The sequence below is a fragment of the Salvelinus sp. IW2-2015 genome, unplaced genomic scaffold, assembly GCF_002910315.2.
Source record: "Salvelinus sp. IW2-2015 unplaced genomic scaffold, ASM291031v2 Un_scaffold467, whole genome shotgun sequence".
Classification (NCBI taxonomy): Eukaryota; Metazoa; Chordata; class Actinopteri; order Salmoniformes; family Salmonidae; genus Salvelinus; species Salvelinus sp. IW2-2015.
Genome location: NW_019942558.1, coordinates 521,396 through 543,773, shown reverse-complemented (window position 1 = coordinate 543,773; position 22,378 = coordinate 521,396). Strand labels below are relative to the sequence as shown.

Sequence of the window (22,378 nt, the reverse complement as noted above, 5' to 3'; positions counted from 1 at the left end):
GATAATCGCTGCCAAAGGTGCTTCAACAAAGTACTAAGTAAAGGGTCAGAATACTTATGTAAATGTAATATTTCAGTTATTTTTATTTTATACATTTGCTAAAATGTATTCAAATCTGTTTTTGCATTGTCATTATGGGGTAGATTGTAGATTGAGGGTGAAAAAACAATTTAATCAATTTTAGAATACAGCTGTAACATAAAATGTGGATAAGGTCAAGGGGTCTGAATACTTACCGAATACACTGTATATATTGCTTGTTACATCAAGGTACCTATTTGAACCTAGGGCTAGTGAAATGTGTTTATAGCTACCTTCAATTCAGGAGCATGATCATGATTCCCCTGTAGCTCTTCATCTGTAGAAAGACAAAGAAAATTGTATTGATTAGGCATTGTGCATCACCTGACAATCCAAACACTTTTCGTTCAAAAAACACCACTTCGTAGAAAAAGAAACTACTTTCCTACACACAGTATTGATAGTTAGCGCCTCAAAATAATGTCAACAAGCTTACTACTGCTAGCGTTACAGTATCTGTCAAATTGTATCAACTATGACAGATGACATCTACCCGGCTGACGTGTTTAAGACTTACCAGCTGCTGTTCCGTGTGAGAAAAATATAAGGAGAACGACCAGGGACAAAACCATCCTCGAAGTCTTGAATGACCCTTTAAAATCCATTTCGATTACAAACTAACGACTGCTAGCTAGCTACTTTAGTTAACGGAGTTAGCTCCGTGGCTAATGTTAGTCATCCACGTACAGGATTCTTCTTCTCTTGCATACGCTGCGAACTAACATTCACGAGCGCAAAGCCCACCAAATAAATATTTGATAGCAGCATAGGGTAGGTACACTGTTTGTTTTAACTAACGATAGCTAGCTCATGCTTTTTTTACTGCTGACATGGAATATATTTAGCTGGATAGCTAGCATGTTAGCTAAACAAAATACCTAGTTTCGTTAGCTAGGTACGTGTTCCTAGTCTTTGAAGCCTGTTGATAAATTGCAACGATGTGCTGTTATACCGTTCGCAGTTTCAGACAACACGTCTAGTTAAACTTGAACGCCACTTCCTAATCTCTCCGATAGACGTATCCTAGCACGCGTTGGCTGACATTGACCAATGTAAAGGACGTCATCCAATCTTGCGTGCACGGTAGACGGGGTTGCACAAAATGTGTCCGCCTGTGGTTTTACACAGGTCGAAAGACGAAACGCCTTCTAACATAATTCGTGTACGTTTGTGTTGCATAACATGTATTTGGCACGCCAAAAAAGTAATCAGTACTAGTCTTAACATAATTACTTTTAAGTCATTTAGCAGACGTTGTTATCCAGAGCGACTGACAGGAGCACTTAAGTTTAAATTCGTTGCTCAAGGGCACATCGACAGATTTTCCACAGTCGGCTCGTGGATTCAAAGCAGTGACCTGTCGATTACTAGCACAATGCTCTTAACCGCTTGGCTACCTGCATAATCAATGGGTATGGTAGGCTATATATCCCATTGGGATAATATATTGAAAATATAATTCAAAACGCTTTAATTAAATGTACCTCTTGTCCATATTTAATGTGCACTGCAATTTCTTTGATGTCTGTTTGTCAAATCTCTAAGAATAACAAGCGCGAGCAACCTTTTTTTCAAGAGAAACATCACTGGACATCCGGTAGCCACTAACCAGTAGTCTTGCGCAATAAGTCATCAAACCCACAAAACATAATCCAGTAAAAATCGCATTTATTTCAGCACGACACTTCAAAATGTGCAGAATTGGATAGAGAATACTAATCATTAATTCTAAATACTGTCAGCACGTAAATATACTGTCATTCGAGTGATTGTTTCTACATCTCCTTTGCTTAGACTCGGTGAGGTAAGCGGCCCTCAAAGGAAGCCTTGAACCACTGACCCTTACACTGCAAGCCAGTCTTCCAAGTGGAAAAGGCACCGTTTGTCTACGCACACAGTATGGCTAGTGCTACAAGAAACAGTGCCAAAGAGAGTATTTATTCATTCACATTAAATAATCAGGTTCTCTTTTTTGTTTTGTTCATGACTTAGAGTCAATCTCAGTAGAGTCGGGCCCCGAATCCAAAAGTTTGTTTGATGGCTTCAAAGTAGTATCTCTTCCAACCCTCCTTCGTCCTATCCTCTTCTCCAGTAGGGACATCTTTACATTCCATCTTCAGCTCAGTCTCATTGCCTCGATCCTTCATGTTTAGAGTGATAGTCGCATAGTGCTCTGGAAGAGGGAAATCAGAGTGAGTTGTTGCAAAAACAATATATCCAAGCCATTTATGTTACTATCCAGGGTTCCTCAAGTCCAGTCGTGGGTCCCGAACAGGGTATGCAGGCTTTTGTTCCTGCCAAGTTTCAACACACCGGATCCAACTAATCATCAAGCCTGTGATTAGTTTAATCAGGTATGTTAAAATCAAATCAAAATGTTTTGGTCACATCAGATTTACAGGTGTTATAGATGCAGCAAAATGCTTGTTACTAGCTCAAACTGTGTAGTTGAATCAAATATTTGTATAACTAAACCAAGATGGAATCAACACGCTGTGGTCTAATGGGAACAAATGAGTGATAGTGGGCAGAACAAGCATAGAGGTGGGCAGAGCCAAGCACGCGCTAGCGATATCCTGTCGGCGCGTTCCAGTATACATCTGCATATTTCCGTTAAGGAACACCTACTCTGAAGTGCACGTGTACAATAACTCAATTTGCTTTTGCACTCCTAAGCAGTGCATTTTTTACTTTTGCAAATGTCAAAGTCCACAAAACTCTGTCCACTCTGTTCATAACAGATTCTACTTTTAGGAACAGAAAACTGTATTGACATCAAATGTTTTATTGATGAGAAAATGTACAGAATGTCAGCCAAAACCCATCTTCTCCCACTGCCCGCCAGTGAGCTTCCTATCGCTTCCATACAATATTTGGTTGTGAGCGGAAACGCCAACAGGATGCTTCACATGTATACATCCAGTGAGATATCGGTCTCATTGTTCTATCAGTGGTGGAATGTCTAGCAAATACCAAACAAATACACAGATAATCAAATCAAGAAATGTCAGAACGCGTCCAATTAACAAATCCAAAGTAGATATCACATGAGCAATGTCAGAATCCAGAATATAAATACAATGCTTCAGAAAGTATTCACACCCCTCGACTTCTTCCACATTTTGTTGTTACAAAGTGGGATTACAATGGATTTGTCATTTTTTGTCAACGATCTACACAAAATACTCTGTCAAAGTAGAGGAAAAATTATACAATTTGTAATACATAAAAAAAACACTAATATACTGTATCTTGATTAAATAAGTATTCATCCCCCTGAGTCAATGCATGTTAGAATCACCTTTGGCAGCGATTACAGCTTCAAATCTTTCTGGGTAAGTCTATACATTTTGCACACCTGGATTGTACAATATTTGCACATTATTCTCTAAAAAAAATCTTCAAGCACTGTCATGTTGGTTGTTGATCATTGCTAGACAGCCATTTTCAAGTCTTGCCATAGATTTTTCAAGACAATTTACACCAAAACTGTAACTAGGCTACTCAGGAACATTCAATGTCATCTTGGTAAGCAATTCCAGTGTATATTTGGCCTTGTGTTGTAGATTATTGTCCTGCTGAAAGGTGAATGTCTCCCAGTGTCTGTTGGAAAGCAGACAACCAGGTTTTCCTCTAGGATTTTGCCTGTGCTTAGCTTTATTCTGTTTTATTTATCCTAAAAAAAAACATGACTAACATGATGGAGCCACCATCATGCTTGAAAATATGTGTTTGAAATGCACTGCTCGACTGAGGGACCTTATAGATAATTGTATGTGTGGAGTCCAGTACATGGGTTTGAGGTAGTCATTCAAAAATCATCTTAAAACACTTATTGCACACAGTGAGTCCAGGCAACTTAAGCACATTTTTACTTGCCATAACAAAGGGGTTGAATACTTACTGACTCAAGACATTTCAGCTTTTAATTTTTAATTAATTTGTAAACATAATTCAACTGACATTTTAAATTGAGGCCCTGGCGTGACATTTTGATAACCATGTAAATCTCTCTCGGACAAGCTGACTAATCAATATTTTCGGGCTCTTTTTACTCTTAGATTCTAAAATGCTAATTAGCATCAAAGTAGACATCATGCAAGACTACAAATCCCTGCAAGCTCCTTCATGTAATCTCTAGCTGGCACCTTTGCTAACAGGTATTGTGTCAATTTAAAACTTGCACAAGACAGTTCACAGAATTGTCAATTTAAAGAAATGTAGCCAATTTATTAATTACTACATTTAGCTAACAGATGGCTCTGATTCTCTGGATTAACTGTCTCGGAAGGGAGAATAACAATGATCAAGTGTCCTTTCTCCCCGTGTAACACAGGAGATGAATTTCGGGAGAATTCTCCTCAGATTTCCTTTGTTAAAGTCCTCGGCAACAATAAATGCGGTTTCCAGTTTGCTCAATGAGTGTTATCCTTAGTTCTAGGATGAAACAAAAGCCTGAAAAACCTGTGGGTCCCCAGGAGCTAGTTGAGAAAGCAGTTAGTGTTGTAGAGATGACCTGTATAAGAAATATCTAAGTGGAGACATGCTGAAATGAAAGTTGATATTGAAAGTTGCTGAGGTTAAAAGGAGCACACACAAAATCAACAGAGCACAACCGGGCAAGGTGGGGAAACCTACCACATGGCCAGGTCTTGAACCTCCATTTCATAACAATCTTCTCATCTGGGACCTAAGAAGTGGAAACAAAGACTACAGTTAGAATTGGGACGTTCTTCCACAATGGGTTACGATTGACGGATAACAAACATGATCTCACGTGTCCTCACCAGCTCTGTAAACTCTCCGTTGACACTCCCCTCGAGCAGCTGAAACTTCCCTCCTTTTTCTCCGTCGACCACAGCTGCAGCATGGGTGAACGCCTGGACCATCTGCATTACCAGAGAGGAGACCAGAGGACGCGAATCAGCAATGATTCCTACAAGCCGTCAGCCAATTGTAGTCATGATTCAAAAGAGTTATGGGCCACCAAATTGAAAGTAGGTGGACATTATCTTACAATAGGCAACATTTCTGAACCGGCAGCAATCTACACAGAGTTTAAGTATAGTTCACTGAGGTTGCTCCTCGTTCCCAATTGAAAGCAACAGTAAAATCCAACATTGGATATAAGAGTGAATCAAAAATGTTTGCACTGATTAAATTATTTGCACTAGTGAAGTACCGCAGGGGAAAAAAGGATAAAAATGACATCAAAACCCAGGTAAAACCCTTTCTTTAGAAGGCAAACTAGCACATGCACTCAATGATATTCTTACTCTACATTATTAGGGCAACTGAGCTTGTTAATGACATGGAAACCCTGCTTTACTGCTTCACCCAAACTCGGTCCTCGGGACCCCAAGGGGTGCACGTTTTGGTTTTTGCCCTAGCACTACACGGCTGATTCAAAGATTCATCAAGCTTTGATCATTTGAATCAGCTGTGCAGTGTTAGGGCAAAACCCAAAACATGCACCCCTTGGTGTCCCAAGGACCGAGTTTGGGAAACGCTGCTGTTAAGCCTCTCTCCATCTCACCATTGCCAAACTATGGTTGTTTCAATACTCTAAAATGGCATCCTTTCCTACTTCCTCAGTGACTGGGGAAAGGACTGGCAAGGGCAACCGTTTAAGAACTAAAACGGAAGCAAACAGAGCAAATAGAACGAAACGGAGAGGGACCCAACTGAATTTGTCCAATAGAAACTCGTTTGGAGTAAACAGTTGCAAAACATTTTGCAACAGACTATACGTTTAGCAACAGAATATGCGTAATGAATATACTCCTGGAGTATATTTTGTTCATGGAGTGTACAACTGTTATGCCTGACCCGATAAGTGATGTTCGAGGAAAGGGCAAGGAAAAGACTACTTGACCACTCACGTTTTGGTTGATGAAGGTTCTGTACAGCTCATCAGGTGAGGTGAGGAAGGTTTCCTTGAGACTAAACTTGCAGGTTGAAATCTTGACCCCTGTGCTTGATGGTGGAGCAGAAACAGAGGGACCAATCTGGGGACAGACAACAGACAAGCATGATCATGAAGTCCCAGTATTTTTGTACCTTAGGTGAAGCTCACGTAATACTCGATAAGCCTGAATACTTGATATCCAAAACTTGGAAGTTGAGTAAATTAATTTTGGAATGGATTGTGGCACTTTACATTGTATGAAGGGCGGTGGGGATGAACTTCAGTTACATTTTTACAGATAAAAAAAGCAAAAATGTCTTTATTTTGTTTTGCTAATTGGACTCTTGAACAACATGTATGGAACATTCCTTACACTGTTATTGCTAGTTGGGTTTTAAATCATTACTCCCTTGATACATTGGCTGCGTCCCAATTCTTCTCCATTCTTTTGTTTGTATTGGATTGATGTAAACATTAGCTGGAAGTTTCCACCATTGTTAAATCCATAACGGAAGAGATTGAGGTTAGAGAATCAGGGCGTAAGGTAAGAAGGCAACTGCTACCCACCTGGGTTTTGTCAACTTTGACCTTTGTCTGCGATGGCTGTGGCTTGCTCGCCGCCCCATTCGCCGTGGGCAGGATCATGCCCTGAGTGAACTCTGCAATCATCGGAAAAGTTCAATTTCAACTAGTATCAAGCGGAACTATCGCCTATGGAAATATGGCTATGAACAGGCAATAGAGTTGAATAGATTTGAATAAAGGCCTCACCTGATTTCAGGTGGCCAACATAGCTCCCCAGGGCAGCTCGCACTTTCTTTGCTCCCTCCTTCCTCATGAGTTCGGTGAGAGGTGTATCGGGTTCATCCTTGCAGAGAACCACACTGATCTGTGCCCCCCCCCAAAAAAGAGAGCAAAGACTATACAGATTGTTATGTTAGGTGCGTTCTTCATCTACCCATATAAAGGTAGTGCAAAGAAATAAACTTAACTCCCTTTGGGCCAACTGATATAAACTAGATGTTGGTGCTCCTATTGGAGAATAGTGTTGGTGCTCCTATTGGAGAATAGTGTTGGTGCTACAGTTGGAAGTCAGCAGTGACGTTGCCATTACCAATTACTATCATTACAATTTGTTGAATGTTCAGTTTTTCTTTCCATCATTGTTTATTTTTGTCAATTTTTTTATTTACTTTTTTGTGATGTCCTTGTATGAAGCCTTGGTGGGGTGGGTGGGTGGGTGGGTGGGAGGGATGGATGGATGGAGGGGAAAAGGGACTAGGGATGTTGTACTGTTTTCAATGTCTCACTGTTCTCATATCTGAAAATTGTTAAATAAAGTAGAAAATAAATAAATGTAACTTTTCTCAAGAGTAACTAACATTACAACCGACAGTTAGCAGCTGTCGATTAGCCTGAAAGAGCATGATCCTGAATGGCATTCTGTCATAACCTACATCTAGGTCATCCATGTCATTTTCATCGGAGAGGTTGGGAACGTCAATGTTCCCTTTGTACTTGATTCCGGTGTTTGATGTTCCTGGGGGAGGGAGAAAGAAAGAAAGAAAGAAAGAAAGAAAGAAAGAAAGAAAGAAAGAAAGAAAGAAAGATCGGGAGATGTCATGAAGCCTACTTTGAAGGCAGATACTATGACAACCCACCCAAATCTCACTGAAACTCTGGGTCTTTGTGTACGGGAGAATATAGTTGTCACCACCGATAAATCTACGATAATCGAGAATTTCAATAAGCATTTTCCTACGGCTGGCCATGCTTTCCACCTGGCTACCACTACCCTGGCCAACAGCTCTGCACCCACCACAGCAACTTGCCCAAGCCCCGCTTCTCCTCCACCCAAATCCAGATAGCCGATGTTCTGAAAGAGCTGCAAAATCTGGACCCCGACAAATCAGCTGGGCTAGACAATCTGGACCCTCTCTTTCTAAAATTATCCACCGCAATTGTTGAAACCTCTATTACTAGTCTGTTCAACCTCTCTTTCATATCTTCCGAGATCCCCAAAGACTGGAAAGCTGCCGCGGTCATCCCCCTCTTCAAAGGGGGTGACACTCTAGACCCAAACTGTTACAGACCTATATCTATCCTACCCTGCCTTACTAAAGTCTTCGAAAGCCAAGTTAACAGATCACCGAATTTCGAATCCCACCGTACCTTCTCCGCTATGCAATCTGGTTTCCGAGCTGGTCATGGGTGCATCTTAGCCACGCTCAAGGTCCTAAACGATATAACCGCCATCGAAAAAAGACAGTACTGTGCAGCCGTCTTCATCGACCTGGCCAAGGCTTTCGACTCTGTCAATCACCACAACCTTATCGGTAGATTCAATAGCATTGGTTTCTCAAATGACTGCCTCGCCTGGTTCACCAACTACTTTTCAGATAGAGTTCAGTGTGTCAAATCGGAGGGCCGACTCTTTTCTCTGTATACATCAATGATGTCGCTGTTGCTGCTGGTGATTCTCTGATCCACCTCTACGCAGATGACACCATTCTATAAACTTCTGGCCCTTCTTTGAACACTGTTAACTAACCTTCAGACGACGAGATTCAATGCCATACAACTCTCCTTCCGTGGCCTCCAACTGCTCTTAAATGCAAATAAAACTAAATGCATGCTCTTCAACCGATCGCTGCCCGCACCCACCCGCCCGACTAGCATCATTACTCTGGACGGTTCTGACAACTACAAATACCTAGGTGTCTGGTAAGACTAAACTCTCCTTCCAGATTGACATTAAGCATCTCCAATCCAAAGTTAAATCTAGAATCGGCTTCCTATTTCGCAACAAAGCCTCCTTCACTCATGCTGCTGCTAAACATACCCTCGTAAAACTGACTATCCTACCGATCCTTGACTTTGGCGATGTGATTTACAAAATAGCCTCCAACATTCTACTCAGCAAATTGGATCACAGTGCCATCCGTCTTGTCACCAAAGCCCAATATACTACCCACCACTGCGACCTGTATGATCTCATTGGCTGGCCCTTGCTTCATATTCGTCTCCAAACCCACTGGCTCCAGGTCATCTATAAGTCTTTGCTAGGTAAAGCCCCGCCTTATCTCAGCTCACTGGTCACCATAGCAACACCCACCCGTAGCACACGCTCCAGCAGGTATATTTCACTGGTCATCCCCAAAGCCAACTTACTTTGGCCGCCTTTCCTTCCAATTCTCTGCTGCCAATGACTGGAACGAATTACAAAAATCACAGAAGCTGGAGACATATCTCCCTCACTAACTTTAAGCATTAGCTATCAGAGCACCTTACCGATCACTGTACACAGCCAATCTGTAAATAGCACACCCAACTACCTCTTCCCCATATTGTTATTTATTTTTGCACCCCAGTATCTCTACTTGCACATCTATCACTACAGTGTTAATGCTAAATTGTAATTATTTCACCACTATGGCCTATTTATTGCCTCACCTCACTAATCATACTACATTTGCACACACTGTATATAGATTTCTCTATTGTATTATTGACTGTACGTTTGTTTATTCCATGTGTAACTATTGTTTTTGTCGCACTGCTTTGCTTTATCTTGGCCAGGTCGCAGTTGTAAATGAGAACTTGTTCTCAACTGGCCTACCTGGTTAAATAAAATAAATAAAAGTGAGTCTCATCACCATGGAAACGAGTGCTAAGCTGCACTTAGTTTGGCTCAAACCCCTCTGTGTTTCAATCAAAATGTGGGATATTTTTCTTTGCAGAAAACATCTTACCATGTGTGTTCAACATGAGTTCTATACAGAGTGGTGTGTGTGAGAGTGTACTGGACTCACCGGTCCACGTCGCCTTGACGTTCCACTCATAGAAGTAGATGAGCTTTCCCTTGCGGTTGTTGATGGACGCCTCGCCGTCCAGCGTCGGGACGTCGGTGACCTCGCAGCTCCCCTCGGGTCCCTCCACGCGCAGCCCCAACAGGAGCTCCTTCAGCTTGTCTGTCGACCAGCCTGTTACATCACGCTCCGTCCTGTAGGGACACGCAATGAATTCATATATTCAACTGGGTTGTGTTCAGTAGGGCACACAGTCACCCAACAAAGCATTCTTGTAACAGAAACAAGCATTTGCTATTGGAGAACTTCCCCGTTTCAGACCGCTCATATTTTGTGCCTTGTGTAATGAACTAGTAAAACTGTGATATGGTAATTTGGCTGTCAACATTGACACAGTGACATGTTCCGTATGTGTGGCCCGTGCGGGTATCAAACCCACAACCCAGGTGTTGCTGGCACCATGCCAGCAAAGCTCAATTGTAGCAGTGTGTACACAGCCCTAGATGGACTCAAAAGAAAGTAATCAGTTTTAATAACCTATTCTTAGGCAAGTGAATTTTTCCTTCAGAAATATAGTTCAATTGGGTTTATTTACATAATAATAAATATACATTACTCTCTGAAGACAATCACACCCCTGGACCTTTTCCAGATGTTGTTCAGCTACAGCCTGAATTTAAAATGGATTCAATTGAAATGCTTTTGTCACTGGCCTACACACAATACCCCATAATGTCAAAGTGGATCAAAATAAACCAATTAATAAATTAAAAGCTACAAAAGTATTCAATCCCTTTTATGTCAAGCCTAAATAAATTAAGGCGTAAAAACTTGATTAACAACCACATACTAAAAGGCATGGACTCTGTGTGCAATAATAGAGTTTAATATGAGTTTTGAATGACTACCTCATCTCTGTACCCAACACATACAGATCATTGTAAGGTCCCCTCAGTTGAGCAGTACATTTCAGATTCAACAGATTCAACCACAAATACCAGGGAGATTCTCCAATGCCTCAAAGAAAAGGGGACCTATTGGTAGATATAATAGCATGGTGAAGTTAATTACACTTTGGATGGTGCATCAATACACAGAGTCACTACAAAGATACAGGCGTCCTTCCTAACTCAGTTGTTGGAGAGGAAGGAAACCGCTCAGGGATTTCACCACGAGGCCAATGGGTACTTTAAAACCGTTTACAGAGTTTAATGGCTGTGATAGGAGAAAACTGAGGATGGATCAACAACATTATAGTTACTCCACAATACTAACCTAATCAACAGACTGAAAAGGAAGCCTGTAAAGAATAAAAAAATATTCCAAAAATAAGCATCCAGTTTGCAACAATGCACTAAAGTAATGCTGCAAAAAAATGTGGCAAAGCAATTCACTTTCTTTTTGTCCTGAATACAAAGTGTTCAAATCCAACACATTACGTAGTTTCACTCTCCATTTTTTTCAAGCATAGTGGTGCCTGTTTGTTATTGACCAAAAAATAAAAAATAAAAATGAAAGCAACGGAACAGAGCTAAGCAGAAGCAAAATGTGGAAAACCTGGTTCAGTCTGCTCTCCACCAGACACTGGGAGATGAATTCACCTTTCAGCAAGACAACCGAAAACACAAGGCCACATCTATACTGGAGTTGCTTACCAAAAAGACAGTGAATGTTCCTGAGTGGCCAAGTTACAGTTCTGACTTATAATCTACTTGAAAATCTCAGGCAAAACCTGAAAATGTCTGTCTAGCAACAAGCAACTACCACTTTGACAGAGCTTGAAGAATTTTGAAAATAATAATAATACAAATTTTAAAAAAGGGCAAATGTTGCACAATCCAGGTGTGGAAAGCTCTTAGACCCAGAAAATAGATATTTCTGCATTTCATTTTTCAATAAATCTGCAAACATTTCTAAAACCTTGTTTTCACTTAGTTATTAAGGGGTATTGCGTGTAGATGAGTGGAAAAATATTAAATCCATTTTGTATTGAGGCTGCAACAAAATGTGGAATAAATCAAGAGGTATGAATACTTTCTGAAGGCACTGTATTTACAGTTATTGTACTTATTAAGTCAGACTAAATTATCTGAGTAGTAAACAGGGAAACAATGAGTCCAAGACAGTTCACAAAAGAACATACCAGAGGGGGCATCGTTTACTAGGATCACCTGGTTACCGCCAGTGTTGAATACATTGAGCTCGTTGACAAATCAAACCACGGGACGCTTTTTCACATATTTATTTGCCAAAAAGGTCCACGGTGGGCCTGTGTAAGCTAATACAAATGTATTGGAGACAGGTTTATGGCAGTGAATGTCATTCATTTACAGCTATAGTATTTCTCAGCTAAGTAACATAAGTAGGTCTACAGTATCACAGCGAGGTCAAACAGGTCGTGTGTGTGTGTATGTGTGTGTGTGTGAGAGACTATCCTGTGTCCACAGCAACACGATTGATTATTCTCTATCCCCAGTGCATGTGGTGTACTATGGTCTTGGCCATCGACAAAGCCACAGTGGAGAGGGTAAAGACCTTCAAGTTCCTCAGCGTGTACATCACTGACAACCTGAAATGGTCCCCTCACACAGAGAGTATGGTGTAGGAGGCTGAAGACATTTGGCTTGTCCTCTAAGACCCTCAAAAACTTCTACAGATGCACCATTAAGAGCATCCTGTCGGTATGCATCACCGACTGGTACAAAAATTGCACCGTGTGCAACTGCAGGACTCTCCAGAGGGTGGGGCAGCCAGCCCAACACATCATTGGGGGCACACTGCCTGCTCCCCAGGACATTTACAGCGCCTGGAGTAAAAGCCCAAGAAGATCATCAAGGACCTCAGCCACCGAACCACAGCCTGTTCACCCCGCTAACATCTAGGAGGAGGTGACAGTACAGGTACATCAAAGTCTGGAGGAAACCATACGGTGAAGCATGGTGGCAGCATCATGTTGTGTGGATGTTCTGCAGCGGCAGGGCCTGGGAGACTAGTCAGGATCGAGGCAAAGATGAACGGAGAAAAGTACAGAGATCTTTGATGAAAACCTGCTCCAGAGCGCTCAGGACCTCAGACTGGGGCAAAGGTTCACCTTCCAGCAGCAATAATGCTATACAGAGTAATCTACTCACGTTCGCACACGCCGATTCACGGACCGTCTATATCCGGGTTGCATACAGTTTATACCACAGACATTAAAACCAGTAGATAGGATTGGAATGTCAGCGCTATGGAAAACTCCCGATGTCACATGAAGCCGGAAGGATTTATAGAAACAGTAACAATATTACACATCAATACAGGGACATTCCTGTGAATACTCTGGGGAAAAAAGGGAGTATTTGAATATGAAGCATGTAATATTCAGAGATGCAAACTGGTGAGGGCCCAAAAGGGCGACTTTTTTCCCCCTGACACACGCAAACACGGGGGATCCTTTTTTTTGTTGCTTTAAATTTCTAGTGAGTTTTAGGCTGGAATCCCTTCTTGAAACGCAGGTTACCTGTACTAACTAAACAACAAAGAACATGATCAGTCTCGGTGTGTGAAATAAAAAGTGGTACATGTGAACCAAACTCCTAGCTAAAAAATTAAGGAACACAATCCAATGTTATTTGTTGCCTAGACTTACACCAATGTTGCCATTAGCGATGACAGCCTTTATAATAGAACGCTTGTGACGACACACGCGCTAAATATTGCACTAGAATGAAACAAACAGGCATTCTATTTATGCTCCATTATAGTGGCCACTATAGTAGACATGGATTAAGTGCACAAGGCTACATGTGTACAAAAGTAACGTTCACGGAGTAAAACATTAAATAATCCCCCCTCACTCACACGAAAGGGTTACAGCACGGTCAAGTTCAACACAGCAAAAGCATTATCTTTGGGCTACACTGCACATTATCACATTGTACACTTTCTTCCTGTGTACATCTATTCTACAATGTGCCAGCAGCAGAACACGAGACCCTTTGTTGGCATAATTGATCTCTTTCGGGCAGAGAGTGCGTACACCTGACATATCCCTTTTTATGCTCCTTATTGAAAAAGAGGGAAAGTGTGTGGTGTTCCTTTTCACCTCTATTGGCATCCAGCTTAAAGCCAGGCCCAGCTGAACTTGATCCCTGAATCCACTTGTTTAACAAGCGACATTAATTTACCTAATTCTCCCACCCTGAAAATTAACCAGAGGGAAAACAATAGTTCATTAGCTAGCTAACATTTCACACAGAATGCCAGGGTCCAGTGAGCAACTAACGTTATAGCTTAAGGAATGGCAAGGAGTCGTATAACCAGTTAATAATATAGCCAATTGGTTCCTCGCGCTAACGTTATCTGATGTTGAAACGTTCTTTTACCTAATTTTCACGCCATAAACTACATTATTTGATCTAACTAAGTTAGCTAAATGTTACTCAACATTTTTCTGGCTAGCTAACAGAGAATTCGATCCAGCTACTGTAGCAAGATACTTAACAATGCTAGGGTTGTAACTGGCAAACTGCCTTTCTACTCTCTTTCCTGAGCACGCGCTGATGCTGGAACTAGCAAGTTGGTTGGCTCTTCTCTTCATAGGGATCCACCGACTTGACATTTTTGGGCGATACCGATATTTTCCTTGCTAAAAAAATCTGATACCGATACCCGATTAAAAATATTTTGTCCTTAAGCATTCTAGTACAGTTAAATAGTTCACCCACACACACAGACCAATAAGTTATTTTGTTGTCATTTACGTATGTCCCCATCACCAGTAAAATAATCTAAACCCATTTCTTTCACTTACTTGCTGTGCTGTTTCGTTGTTCAATCGTTTCATTCTCAACCAGGATTTTATCATACATGTCAAGCAGTGAAGTTTCAGCTGTCTGTCTGTCCGTGGCCTCTTCTGTCGTGGATCTTCTTCCTCAGTGCACACTGTCACTGTGTCCCTTTCTATCTTGTCCAGCTGTGTCTAACATTTGACGTAAACCCTGTTGCTAGTCTGCATCAAAGTAGCGGTAAAGAGGCTCAGAGAGAATGCCACTGAATCGCTTGATCACAGCCTCTAGTACTTTTCCAAGTTAACCCGACGGTCTGTGTCTGCATTTTTGTTGAGCAGGCATTTCAATGCCATGACAGGGTATCACGTCTGCTGCAAACGCAGTTGAGCTTATTTCTCCAGTCAGTTGTTTGAATGGAGCTAGGAGTGTTCATGTTCTCAAATGCCGTTGAAATGGCAGCAGCGGTATGAGAACCAGTAACATTAATGAGCATGCAATACGGCTTTCCTCAGTACGAAATCCTTGTCGACTCACTGTCAGACTTGGCATGCTCATGGGGCTGACATCTCTGATCCAAATGTCGGTCAGTCGTGAAGCTAATAGCAGTGACGCCCATAGCAAGTAGCTCATGGATGTTCGTTTCAACAGTACTGTGTAATTCCGGTAGGGCAACCGGAATTTAAAAAAAAAATCACCTACTTGGTAATGTGTACTGGGGCTCGAGGTGCTCGACCAGTCAAGGGCAATGAATCCCATTATCTTGGTGTTAATGTATTTCGCCATTGAGTTTTCGCTGAAATTTTCTCACTCTTTCGAATGACTGCTCGACTTGAACTTGTTTAGTTGTTGGAAGTGTGTGCTTAGTTTTTTTCCCTGCTTTTGTTCTAAGTACTCTCTGAACTTCTGGGGGTGATGCACTTTCAAATGAGTAATTAGGTTTGTGGTATTGAAAGATTTCACTTTCTCACCTCCTCAGGAAATAGCAGCACAAACGTTGCATGCGGCCTTTTTGTTATCTTCCTTTGAAACTGAAAAATAGATCCACACAGCAGACATTGTGGGCTAGGTTGGGAATGCTGTGTTGCACGTGTAGCGCTCGATTCTCCGTGGCGTCATTCGTCATCTACCTATGTTATATAGGTATGAACGTCAGCTTTGACATCGGTTTTGCACATTGGCATTAAGCTAGACATCGGGCCAATGCAGATGTTGGCATTTATAGCTAATATCGTACGGTTCCTATATGCTAACCGATTCTTCGACCAATCCCATCGTGGTTGGTCTGTCAGCACAGTCCTGTATGACGACAAATGTATTCCTCAGAATGGATCACTATTTAATTAAATATCTGGATTTGTAGCGAACGTTCAAATAATTCACTGTGGGGATGGAACTTGATCATCATAAACACATTTTAGAGCCCAAAACAGGCGTCTAAAATGTTTTAGTTTGGCAGTTCTGGCGATCGTAATTTACATAGGCTTCCTCAGACAGACCTGGCATTTTGGCAGCGCTAGGATGCTATGCAGCCGCAAAGCTCGTGACTTCACGCTCCAGACCAGACACTGGGGGCCTGGTTTATATGGACGAACATCACGCACACTAGCACTCACTGTGCATAGGGAGCAGCAAAGACGTCACATCATCCAAAAACACGGCAGACATTGGATGAATAGAAGATGTTAATATATTTTGATGTGAGTGATGGAAAAACAAAATTGGCATCCTCGACAATTATTTGAATAATTCAATGAATGAATGTTTTATACCAAGGCAGTTGTGTTAAGTACTTAAGTGTACATTAAAGTACTACTTAAGTAGTTTTTTGGGGTATCAGTACTTTCTTTATATTTGACAACTTTCACTACATTCCTAAAGAAAATTTACTTTTTACTCCATACATTTTCCCTGACACCCAAAAGTACTCCTTATATTTAGATGTTTTATTTAACTACACTACTCAGTTAAGAACAAATTCTTATTTACAAAGTATATTTTAGCAACTACATTTACTTTTGATACTTAAGTATATTTAAAAACAAATACTTTTAGACTTTTACTCAAGTAATGTTAGTATTTTACTGAGTGACTTTCACTTGAGTAATTTTTTTATTGAGGTATATTTACTTTTACTCAAATATGAGAATTGAGTACTTTTTCCACCAACGCCCAAAGGTGATGACTAAAGTGTATTTTTAGGCATTTCAACGGACTTCTTTCTCTATGTGGGAGTCTGGGCCGGGCGTTATCTAAACTGCAGTGCAGTACCGAAGCAAAACTGTTGTGGGAGCAGTCTAAACCGTGTTTCTACGTCCGGAACCCTTGCCTTGGTCTGATAATAGCTGGCCAGTGAGCAGGCCTTTCCAACTGCATCTCGAAAGGCAGTGTGCTTTCTTCAACTAGGCTAACGTTACTCACCAATGCCAGTTGTTGACGTTTGTTGCATCGGCTCTCTCCTCCACGATCCAGCGTGGATCCCCTTCTCCCCATTTAGCCATGACGACAGTGGTGGCTAGCTAATGTTAGCAACAGTAGTAACTTACTATCAAACAAGCTGTACAATTGAGTCCCCGAAGCTTGCTAACGTCAGCTAACTAGCTAGCTAAATGAATCGCAAATGCCGGCAACCGAAAGGAACGAACGTGATGATTAGCTAGCTAACGTTAGCAAGCTAAACCGATTAAGTAAATAGGTCGACTATTATCTACAATTGCGTTATGGCCGCAACTATGTTCCTGAGCGACGGTTTGCGTCTTGGTTTATGACCCTGGTCTTTCTAGAAAAGTCGTTTTGACATGCAAGGAGCTTTCGCCATTACCATATGAAGGTGGTGTACAGCTACAGACGGAAGTGACGCATATACCCCTACACCCCCCAAAAAATGCAGCAGCAGAGTTCCTTCTTCGTCTGTAGATGTTTTTATGGCAGTTGGCAACCAACTTTAAGTTGCATTACCGCCACCAACTGGATTGGAGTGTGGACTAGAGACAGTGAAGGTCTAAATAATGTTCACTTACAACTGAATCTACTCCTTCCTCAACATCTCTTACCCTCTCAAACAACCCTAGATCTATCACTGGCTGAGGGAGAAACCAAGGTGTGATACCAGGAAGAACCACAGAGGGGCTAAACTCCCTCCCAAGCAACACCATCTTGCTCGCCATGCCATTGCCTATCCACCCAAAGCTTGTACATTTCCCCAGCACTATAGCAGTACCTTTTTTGTAGGATGTGTAACCTTATGTTCTTCTACATTTACCCAATATGTCATGCTAACTATCGTCTTCTTCTCTAACTGCATCACTGCCAACAGAGAGGTACTGAGTGCTCGACAACATACTGTATTCTTAGTGCTTAGGCCTCGATTACATCTAGCTTTTTTAAAGATGCCTGAGCTGCTGATCCATATGCTACACTTCCATAATTCAGTGATGACCTTAACAGCACTATATATAGCATTTTTGATGCCATGCTATCTTACCCCCACTCCATTCCTGACAAGCAACGCATCACATTCAACATTTTCTTTCCTTTGACAACTACTCTGCGAACATGCTCCACCCATGCCCAGATTTTTTCCATAAAACCTCAAGTATATTTCTTCCCTGACCTTCTAGGGAAAAAAACACTCTGTGTTTTCTCAACTGAAAACTTAAAGCTCAACTTCACTAATCGCTTCTTGAACTCTTCTGGCTGTATGGGTAATACTTCTCCCTTTCTTCCCCAATGCCCCATCATCCGCAAACAATGACCTCCCAATATCAGGCCTCACCTGGGAGAATACATTGTCAATCATATAATGTCACACCCTGATCTGTTTCACCGGTCTTATGCTTGTCTCCACCCCCCTATAGGTGTCGCCCATTTTACCCATTATCCCCTGTGCATTTATACCTGTGTTCTCTGTTGCCAGTTCGTCTTGTCCCGCATGCCTGGTTCTCTCTCTAGTCCCTGTTACCTAGTTTTGACCATTCTGCCTGCCATTCTGTACCTTGTGACACTGCCCTGGATTACTGACCTCTGACTACCCTGAGCCTGTCTGCCGTGCTGTGCCTTTTGGACTCTGCTCTGGATTACTGACCTCTGCCTGCCCTTGACCTGTTATTTGCCTGCCCCCTGTTTTTGTAATAAATGTTTGTTACTTCGAACTGTCTGCATCTGGGTCTTATCCTGAGGTCTGATACATAATGGAGAACAACAAAGGCCTAATTACACTTCCCTGGGGGATACAATTATCTACCTCAAATCAAATTGTATTGGTCACATGCACATGGTTAGCAGATGTTAATGCGAGTGTAGTGAAATGCTTGTGCTTCTAGTTCTGACAGTGCAGTAATATCTAACAAGTAATCTAACAAATCCACAACGACTACCTTATACACACAAATGTAAAGGGATGAATAAGAATATGTACATATAAATATATGGATGAGTGATGGCTGTGCGGCATAGGCAAGATGCAGTAAATGGTATAGGATACAGTATATACATATGAGATGAGTAATGTAGGATATGTAGACATTATTAAAGTGGTGTTATTTAAAGTGACTAGTGATACCTTTATTAAATCCATTTATTACATTTATTAAAGTGGCAAGAGATTTGAGTCTATGTTAGTGATGGCTGTTTAACAGTCTGATGGCCTTGAGATAGAAGCTGTTTTTCGTAGCTTTCTGACATAGAGCTCCCCACCCTCACTTGTATTGATCACCCCCCCAAAAAATCCTTTATCCAGTTAAAAACCCTTCCTCCAAACCCCATGTTATCCAGCTTGATAAGTAGGCATTCCTTCCACATCATAAGCCTTCTCTACATCAAAGAAAATGTTTACCACCTCCTTATTAGCCTATGCCGTCCGTATGACTGACTCAAGGCAAAGTACAGGATCCCATTCTTCCCCTGCCTTTCCTGAACCCACTTTGATCTGGCGACATTAGTCCTCTACTCTCCAGAAAGTAAGTCAGCCTTTCTGTTATCATCCTTTCCATAAGTTTACATACATGATATGTCAACGCTATCGGCCTATAGCTTCAAGGACTAGTAGGGTCTTTCCCTGTTTCAATATCGGCACCAGTACAGCCTGCTTCTGTCACGACTTCTACCGAAGATAACTCCTCTCCCTGTTCGGGCGGCGCTCGGCGCTCGGCGTCGCCGGTTTACTAGCCGCCACCGATCCCTTTTTCCTTTTCTGGTTGTTTTGTCTGTGTTCCTTTTCACACCTGGTTTCAATTGCGTTTATTTCTGTGTGTATATAGGACACCTGTTACCTGCCTTATTTCGTGCGGGATTAAGCTTGTGTGTATTCGCGCTCGATTATCTTTGATGTTTCTTGTTTTCGTTATTACGTACGTGTAGTTAAGTTTCGGAACTGAGTTTGTTCCTCCGAGTTTCTGTATTGTTTTCACTATTTAGGCACTTGTATGTAGTGTCGGAACTGTGGTTGTTCCTCCGTGTGTTGGCACGAGTTTCTGTTCCTTCGAGAGCGTAGTTTTGGATTTTCGTCTGTGCCAATTTTGTATTGGTGGACTATGTATATATAATTATATATTAAACACGCTTCTCAGAAATCCCTGCTCTCCTGCGCCTGACTCCTACACCTCTCACCGAGACGCACCTTATCACAGCTTCCAACTTCCAGGCAGTTTCCCTTCCTGCCACGCCTTATTATAAAGGCCCAATACCTTCCCATTGCAGTGTCACTGAGATGAGCCATCATCAGTTGGCCTCCTAAATGAGAATTGTCTTTCATGTAAAGTTGTCTTTCATGTAAAGTATTTTAAAGTATTCCTCTTCTGTTCCCATGGAGACCAGGGGTTAAATTATGTGTGTGTGTGTCAGAACCCAGATGATTTGGAGTAGTCCAACCTGAGATTACTGCTCCAGGTATTCCTCTTCTGTTCCCATGGAGACCAGGGATTACATTGTGTGTGTGTGTGTGTGTGGTGTAGTGTGTGTGTGTGTGTGTGTGTGTGTGCAGAACCAAGATGATTTGGAGTAGTCCAACCTGAGACTACTGCTCCAGGTATTCCTCTTCTGTTCCCATGGAGACCAGGGGTTAATTACAACCTGTTACAATGGTGCCAAAGGGGGGGGTTGAATGTGTCAAAGACCTGACTGGGCCAAGCACAGCGCGGTATAGCTCATTTTGTTGTTTGTGTACTGAGGAACATGTAAATTGGTTCCAAAGAAAGACTTTCATCAAGGTGTTTCTGGGTGTAGCGTCGTCTCCAGGCTATTGCACACACAGCACATGTAAGCCTGGGTATAAACCATTCAAAGTTGGCCTTAGTGGGAGTGACCATAGAACTCTATAGGAGTGACCTTACTGAGTAAAGTATTTGTCACTGTCACTACTTAACACAGTCAAAAATGCATAATTATTGCTAAACCCTGCCCATTTCCACAAGTTATCTTCTTAAAATGTGATTTTAAGCCTAACCCTAACTAATGAAGGCCATGCGTTGGTCCACCTGGCCTTCTGCATATTTGGGCAGAAGTGTCTGGGAACGAGATTAGGTGTAATATGACATCACTTTAGAGCATTTGCCGTCCTTCAGCACAACATGTCACCCTATAAAGAATGTTTATATAATATTCGACATAGTGGGTTATGTCACATTTGACATTGGTAATTATGCCACACAGTTATGCCACATTTATAAACACTTTATGAAGCATGACATCAATCAATCAATCAAATTAATTTATGAAGCCCTTTTTACATCAGCCTGTCACGCCCTGACCTTAGAGATCCTTTTTATGTCTCTATTTTGGTTGGTCAGGGCGTGAGTTTGGGTGGGCATTCTATGTCTGGTGTTCTATGTTGTCCTTGTTTTGTATTTCTATGTGTTTGGCCTGGTATGGTTCCCAATCAGAGGCAGCTGTCTATCATTGTCTCTGATTGAGAACCATACTTAGGTAGCCTGTTCCCACCTGTGTTTGTGGGTGGTTATTTTCTGTTTAGTGTTTGTTGCACCTTTCAAAACTGTTCGTTGGTCGTTTTGTTGTTTTTGTTTGCGTATTCTTTATTCATCTTTATTAAAAGTATTATGGATACCTACCACGCTGCACTTTGGTCCTCCTCTCCTTCTCCCGACGACGTTCGTTACACAGCCGATGTCACAAAGTGCTGTACAGAAACTCATCTTAAAACCCCAAACAGCAAGCAATGCAGACATAGAAGCACGGTGTCAAGGAAAAACTCCATAGAAAGGCCAGAAACTAGGAAGAAACCTAGAGAGGAACCAGGCTCTGAGAAGTGGCCAGTCCTCTTCTGGCTGTGCCGGGTGGAGATTATAACAGAACATGGCCAAGATGTTCAAACATTCATAGATGACCAGCAGGGTCAGACACTAATAATCACAGTGGTTGTAGAGGGTGCAACAGGACAGCACCTCAAGAGTAAATGTCAGTTGGCTTTTCATAGCCGATCACTCAGAGTTAGAGACAGCAGGTGCGATAGAGAGAGAGTCCATAACATCAGGTCCGGGACAAGGTAGCACATCCAGTGCTAACAGTTTAGGGTTCCATAGTCGCAGGCAGAACAGTTGAAACTGGAGCAGCAGCATGACCAGGTGGACTGGGGACAGCAAGGAGTCATCAGGCCAGGTAGTCCTGAGGCATGGTCCAGGGCTCAGGTCCTCCGAGAGAAGAGAAAGAGAGAAAGAGAGAGATTTAGAGGGAGCATATTTAAATTCACACAGGACACCGGATGAGACAGGAGAAATACTCCAGATATACAGTTGAAGTCGGAAGTTTAAATACACCTTTGCCAAATACATTTAAACTCAGTTTTTCACAATTCTATG

General features: G+C 41.9%; 2 protein-coding genes across 4 annotated transcripts in view; both read right to left on the bottom strand.

Annotated features, from left to right (window-relative positions):
* The window catches only part of LOC112068366 (protein sel-1 homolog 1), a 65,425-nt gene extending 64,197 nt beyond the window's left edge, over window positions 1-1,228 (bottom strand). Inside the window, exons 1-2 of one of the 3 annotated variants that reach the window (XM_024135505.2) lie at window positions 599-1,228; window positions 315-358 (exon numbers count right to left, since the gene is read on the bottom strand). In XM_024135505.2, the coding sequence (XP_023991273.1) occupies window positions 315-358; window positions 599-686 (132 nt within the window). In that variant the 5' untranslated portion in view covers window positions 687-1,228. The remainder of the gene's footprint in view (window positions 1-314; window positions 359-598) is intronic. The other 2 variants (XM_024135504.2, XM_024135506.2) reach the window with 2 other exon arrangements.
* Window positions 1,229-1,732: 504 nt separating this feature from the next.
* On the bottom strand, window positions 1,733-17,435 carry LOC112068367 (activator of 90 kDa heat shock protein ATPase homolog 1). The gene is made up of 9 exons (XM_024135508.2): window positions 16,989-17,435; window positions 9,802-9,992; window positions 7,447-7,529; window positions 6,761-6,878; window positions 6,557-6,648; window positions 5,964-6,089; window positions 4,869-4,970; window positions 4,720-4,771; window positions 1,733-2,254 (listed from the first exon to the last, which is right to left on the bottom strand). The coding sequence occupies exons 1-9, from the start codon at window positions 17,066-17,068 to the stop codon at window positions 2,082-2,084; spliced, it is 1,017 nt and encodes a 338-aa protein (XP_023991276.1). The 5' UTR covers window positions 17,069-17,435; the 3' UTR covers window positions 1,733-2,081.
* Window positions 17,436-22,378: the final 4,943 nt, after the last annotated feature.